The 5,548-nt window shown below is 34.0% G+C and overlaps 1 protein-coding gene across 1 annotated transcript; it reads right to left on the minus strand.

Annotated features, from left to right (window-relative positions):
- Positions 1–442: 442 nt before the first annotated feature.
- LOC114007914 (Beta-defensin 133) lies at positions 443–4,159 on the minus strand. The gene is made up of 2 exons (XM_027772077.1): positions 4,049–4,159; positions 443–646 (listed from the first exon to the last, which is right to left on the minus strand). The coding sequence occupies exons 1-2, from the start codon at positions 4,104–4,106 to the stop codon at positions 522–524; spliced, it is 183 nt and encodes a 60-aa protein (XP_027627878.1). The 5' UTR covers positions 4,107–4,159; the 3' UTR covers positions 443–521.
- Positions 4,160–5,548: the final 1,389 nt, after the last annotated feature.

The raw sequence follows: 5,548 nt of genomic DNA on the forward strand, positions 1-5,548 counted from the left end.
AGGCCTTACTTTCAGATATGGCCTCTTAAAAGAATATCCTGTTCAAAGGATAAACACATAAAACGGAGGCTTGAACTGATGCTAAGGCTTTCTACTTGTGGTGAAGCAGGTCCCTTGATCCATGACCTGATAAAAATGCTACTTTTTTTTTTTTTTGTCTCTTTCAACTCCTACATTATTTGAGTTGTGTTCCTATTCATTTGGATACCTTTGAATTGAGGTCTCATGGTAATAATCATGATAATAATAAATTCTTTGTACCATTTAGCATTCTCCTGCCAATTAGTAGAGAATTAATAAACAAGATGATGAAATGTTTCCATAGAATCATTGTATATACAGACCGTCTTCTACTATTGTCAAAATCTTAGGAGAGAACCTACTCCCTCAAATGATGCCATGAAACAAGGGTAACAACACAGACTGTACAGGAGTAGCTGGTACCTCAGTTTCATTTGTTATTAATTCTTCTACTCAACTGTGCTTTATTTTTCAGGGATGCATATTTTTATTTCAGACTTCTACATACAACATTTGGCATTTAGTTTTGTGCAGAAACCAACATGGCTTTCAAAATAATGGCATTCATGTCTACAGTTGCCTCTCTTGATAAAGCAATCATAGGTGTCTCTCATGGCACATTTCACTGTTAAAAAAAGGAAAAAAAAATATACACATAAGCTATTGAGTCATTAAATGTTTCTCAAGTCCCCAAACTTGGGATAAGCCTATTGCTGATGCAAAAATATGTATAGTCTCTGCATCCTAGGGAAGGGACTTGGGAAGTGATTGGTTTGGGTTTTGATATTTTTGTGGTGATGATAGTTTTGAGGTATTTTGTCAGTTTCCTCAGCTTCACTGTCAGTTTTCCCTCTGACTTTTGGTTTGGCTCATCAGCTGCTAATGCTTAGTTTCCAGGAGAGTTACTAAACAGATATCATTTGCCCCAGAGTAGCTCTGTAAAGAGCACCTTATACTATATTTCTCTGGCTACTTACCAACTTGACTTTCTTTTTTATTTTTTATTTTTGGAGAGGTTTTTCGCTATAGGGGAAGTTCAGCGACATAGCCATTACGTTAACTGCTGGTTCCCAACTTGACTTTCTTTTTTATTTTTTATTTTTGGAGAGGTTTTTCGCTATAGGGGAAGTTCAGCGACATAGCCATTACGTTAACTGCTGGTTCCCAACTTGACTTTCTTTTAAGACCATCATTGTTGAGGCATAATTGATATACAAAGAGCTGCCCATATTTAATGGGTACTATTTTATGAGTTTGGGCGTATACAGGGATCCATTACACTATCATCACATCCAAGGTAGGAGATATACCCAATACCTCTTAACATCCTTTCTATCTAATTTCTAAAAATAAATTAAATATTTAAACATTTTGCCTTCAGGAGTCAAAATTGGAAAATCAGTTACTGTTACTTAAATTGCTATCTTGTTTTAACACCTTTAGAACTCTCTTTTATGGGAAGAATGAAGAAAACTCTAGTATACTCTGAGAGAACAAGGATTCTTTGAACATGCACAAAGATCTGATCCTGCACAAGGGAGAATACGTTGCGGGAAGTCCTCAGATTGTTATGCGTGACTGCTTTTAGACACACAATGAAGAAGAGAGTGAAATTGTTCAGCATCTTCTCATGTGAACATCTTTCAGAGTCCTCTCTTTCGTAAAATACTGAAGCCTGCATTATCATAGCATGTGCCAACTGATGAACTTGTCCACGTTATGTGTATTGACTTCATACTTCACCTCTTCAAAAAATGTTTGCATTATTAAAATGGTCACTTGGGGAGGCAAACTTTCAGACTAAAAGAATTAGACATAACAGAGAGTCGTCAGGAATCTGTAGAGAAGGTTTGTGAACAGTGTGCTCCCGCCTCTCTCACACAGAACCCCACTGAGGTGAAGTTGATGGTACTGATAACCCAAAATATTCATGCCTTCTGCTTTTGGTGAAATTATATTCGTACAAAAACCTCTCTGTTGGGGAAAATTAACCCATATATATATTCAATTTCTTGCCACTTATTTTAGACCATCTGATATCGCTTTTCCACTGCATAAAATAATGATATCTCTTTATTTGTATTATCTAGAGAGATGCTATTTATTGCCTTTGATGCCCAAGGGAAAAGACGTGATCTCATCAGGTTAAAAATGCATCTTCAAATTTCACTGTCCTACATGAAGGGTATGAAGCCTATATGTTGATTTAATTAGGATTTAGAATTTACAAATAAAAGGAGATGACAGCTGTCAAGCACTAGTATGAGAAAAAAATAGCATTATTTAAATGGGAATTCCAAATTAGCATTTTTTGCACTGGTGACAGAAACAACTAATATCTTCACTCAAGATAACAGCTATTGTATTATATAAAATTAATTTTTAGGCATAAAAATGAATCACAAATTCTTTAGCTTTTAGATTAAAACCTGTACACACATACATATCTGCTGGATTTATGAATATACTGAAAATGTCATGAAGGTTTTCACATATTTTTTCCAAAACAAGTGACATAAGGCACATATGTAAGTCATGGTAACATAACTGGAACTAATGTTTTATCATACAACTTGTGATTTTACTAAATACTACTATTTTCTAGTTTAAGATAACCCCTGTTTGGTTTTAGTAAAAACAAACCCTGGTTTTAATTCAGTTTGTCCTGAGTTTAAAATGATGTCATACAATAATGCTCACAATTATCATCCAGTACATTTTATTTTAATTATAAATGAATTAAAGCCATTTGTATCTTTCACTCAAAATACTTAGATGTTTGAGTTTTAAAAATTTACTCAAAGCTAATTGTTGGAGCACTTCGTTTGATCTGTGTTCCTAAGGGATGGAGTTAGAGTTTAAAGAATAAACTATTGAAGTTCTAGATCACTTGTAAATCAAATGACCCTGTACTTGCTCCTCCTTCCCCCCACTTTTTTTTGATGAGTAGGACTAATAGTGGGTGCGTGTAAACTGATTATTCTCTGTGTTCTTGCATAAATAAAAAAAATACTTTTTTTGTCTCAAGTAGCCTAAAAACATGTTGAAAGAGCTCTTCTAATGATCTCCATAAAGTTGATCCCTTTGGTGCTAATCCATCCTAAGAACAATTAATATAATAAAGTTTACAAAGGAGAATAAATAGTTCAAGTATATGAAATCTAACATGATAAATGTTGCCTCTGCCATCTCTTGCAGTGGATGTCAAAGAAGAGTTTCTTTTTCTAGAATAAGCTTACTAGCGTTTTTCTATATGATTCAATACAATGCAAAATTAATCAAATTAATTACAATACTACTTAAGAATAATCTTATATCTATCATACACTATATTATGCCCTTTGTACATATATATATGTAACTATTACATATATGTATAATTAATCCTCATGAAAATAATACGAAGTGTACTTAATTTCTATATTTAATTAACACATGAGGAAATTGATGTGGAAAGAGTTTAAATAACTTAATTTACATAGCCAACATTTGGCAGGAATTGAACCTGAACCTGGGTATCAGTAACTTCAAAGGTCATGCTCATTTCATTATCTGATTAATATTAACCACTAAGTAATTGGACCTGACATAACAGATCCATTAACATTTTATGACCTCAGATCAGTTGAAAACATTATTTTTAAATGAATATTTCAAAGGGAAACTATGCAACACAGCATAATCAAATCATTAAGTTGGTGGAAAACCCCCTGTCGCGGCACTGCAAACAGTTCCCATCATGCTTCAAGGACCCGAGTGATCACACTTGTTTATCTAACTTGCCATTCCAGAAAATCAGCTCATAATTATTTGATTGACTCCTTACATTGTCTCCCACAATAATATGTCTCAACAGGAGTCTTAGTTTTGAACAAGATCATGAGTCTTTTATTTGTGATTTACTCCTGGGACCATAATTAATCATTCTCCTGGCATATCAGTCATTCTGTTATCTCCAGTTGACATCAACCAAGATTTCATTCTCCAGAAAAATATTCCACTCTTTCAATTAACATCTCCATTTTACCTGGTGACAATGAGGTCAGAAAGAAAAATAAAACAAAGAGAAGGGCAGGAATCTTCATGTTGAAGAGAGCCAGCCAAACCAGCAACTCTGGAGTCTTTTCAATAACAGAAGGTAGAAAGCATAGCCTTTTATATTCCTCCCCTGCAGTGGTAAGAATTTATTCATTCATGTTTATCAAAAGTTAACATTCCTGTTTAGCAGTGCCTGGGGCAAAAGTGCTGGACATTCCTATTATTTTTTTTTTACCTTGGGAATATAGAAATCTTATGATAGTCCTAGCAGATTTTTATGTATTTTTTTAAAAATAACTAGTTGTCTAAAAAATACCATGCCACTGAGATTTTCCTGCAGGAGTTCTGAGGACTATAAATATGAAAATTTAATCTTGCTTTTTTTTTTATTTTTGTTTCTTAAACAGTTACACAAAGTATATAAAGTACTGATTTTTTTTTTTTAGAGGTTTTCGCTATAAGGCGCATGCGCTCGCCAGACGGACAGAGAGAGACAGAGAGACAGAAAGCGAGAAATCACCCCCCAGGAGGGATGGTCACGCCGCAATCCCTTCTCCTCCATTCTCCTCTTGGGATCTTGGGCACGCATGCACACGTGCCCGATGTGTTTTAAGCCACCGGGTCCGGGACGCGAACTGCAGTCGACTACGTGGGAGTCCAGCGACATAGCCATTACGCTAACTGCTGGTTCCCAATAAAGTACTGAATTTAAAAAGCAGTAGAAATTTTTGTTTCCTAATTTATTATTTTACTCTAGTCACTAGGCTATATTTCCCTCTGTGATCAATAGTTTTATTACAAAAACTCTCTTCATTATTATTGAAATAAGGAACTATTTGCTGTCTCTTATGAGCAATGCAGATGTTAGAGATACTAAGGTAAGGAGAATTTTCTAATGAATATGCACACACACACATATACACAGACAGATAAAAATGTACGTAATTTGCAAGATGCCAGATGATAACACTGTAAATAAGTCATTTTAATAAGAGACTGTTTTATTTGGATATTTTCTATAAGGAGATTTTTTACACAAGTATGCCATGTTGTACCCATGACTTTATAAATATCTTCTTGTTTATGAAGTTATAGTTACAGAACAGGGAGGTATAGTAACAAATTCAAGCCATATTCTACTTTGCTTTGGGATTTTTCTTTTAAGATTTGAAAGTAGTAGAATTAGTAGCAGCGGTGGTTACCATGGTCAATTAAAGAGAAGTTAAAATTATTAATTTATGAACATTAAATTTCTCTGATTTTAGAGAGTAAGACCATTTTATTAAAGATAATAGAGTATAGTAAACCTCATTATGCTTAATTGTTGAACCAGATAAAATAGAACATTGTAAGATTTTCCAGTGGCTATTATGTAGAAAATGGTTAGTTTCCTTGGATCAGTCTCCTAAACAAATTTGTAAAAGTGGAATCAGGTATTCTGAACTACCTTTAATCTGTCATATATCTGCAACGTCTTGCTAATTATTCA

The sequence above is a fragment of the Tupaia chinensis genome, unplaced genomic scaffold, assembly GCF_000334495.1.
Source record: "Tupaia chinensis unplaced genomic scaffold, TupChi_1.0 Scaffold000252_1, whole genome shotgun sequence".
Classification (NCBI taxonomy): Eukaryota; Metazoa; Chordata; class Mammalia; order Scandentia; family Tupaiidae; genus Tupaia; species Tupaia belangeri.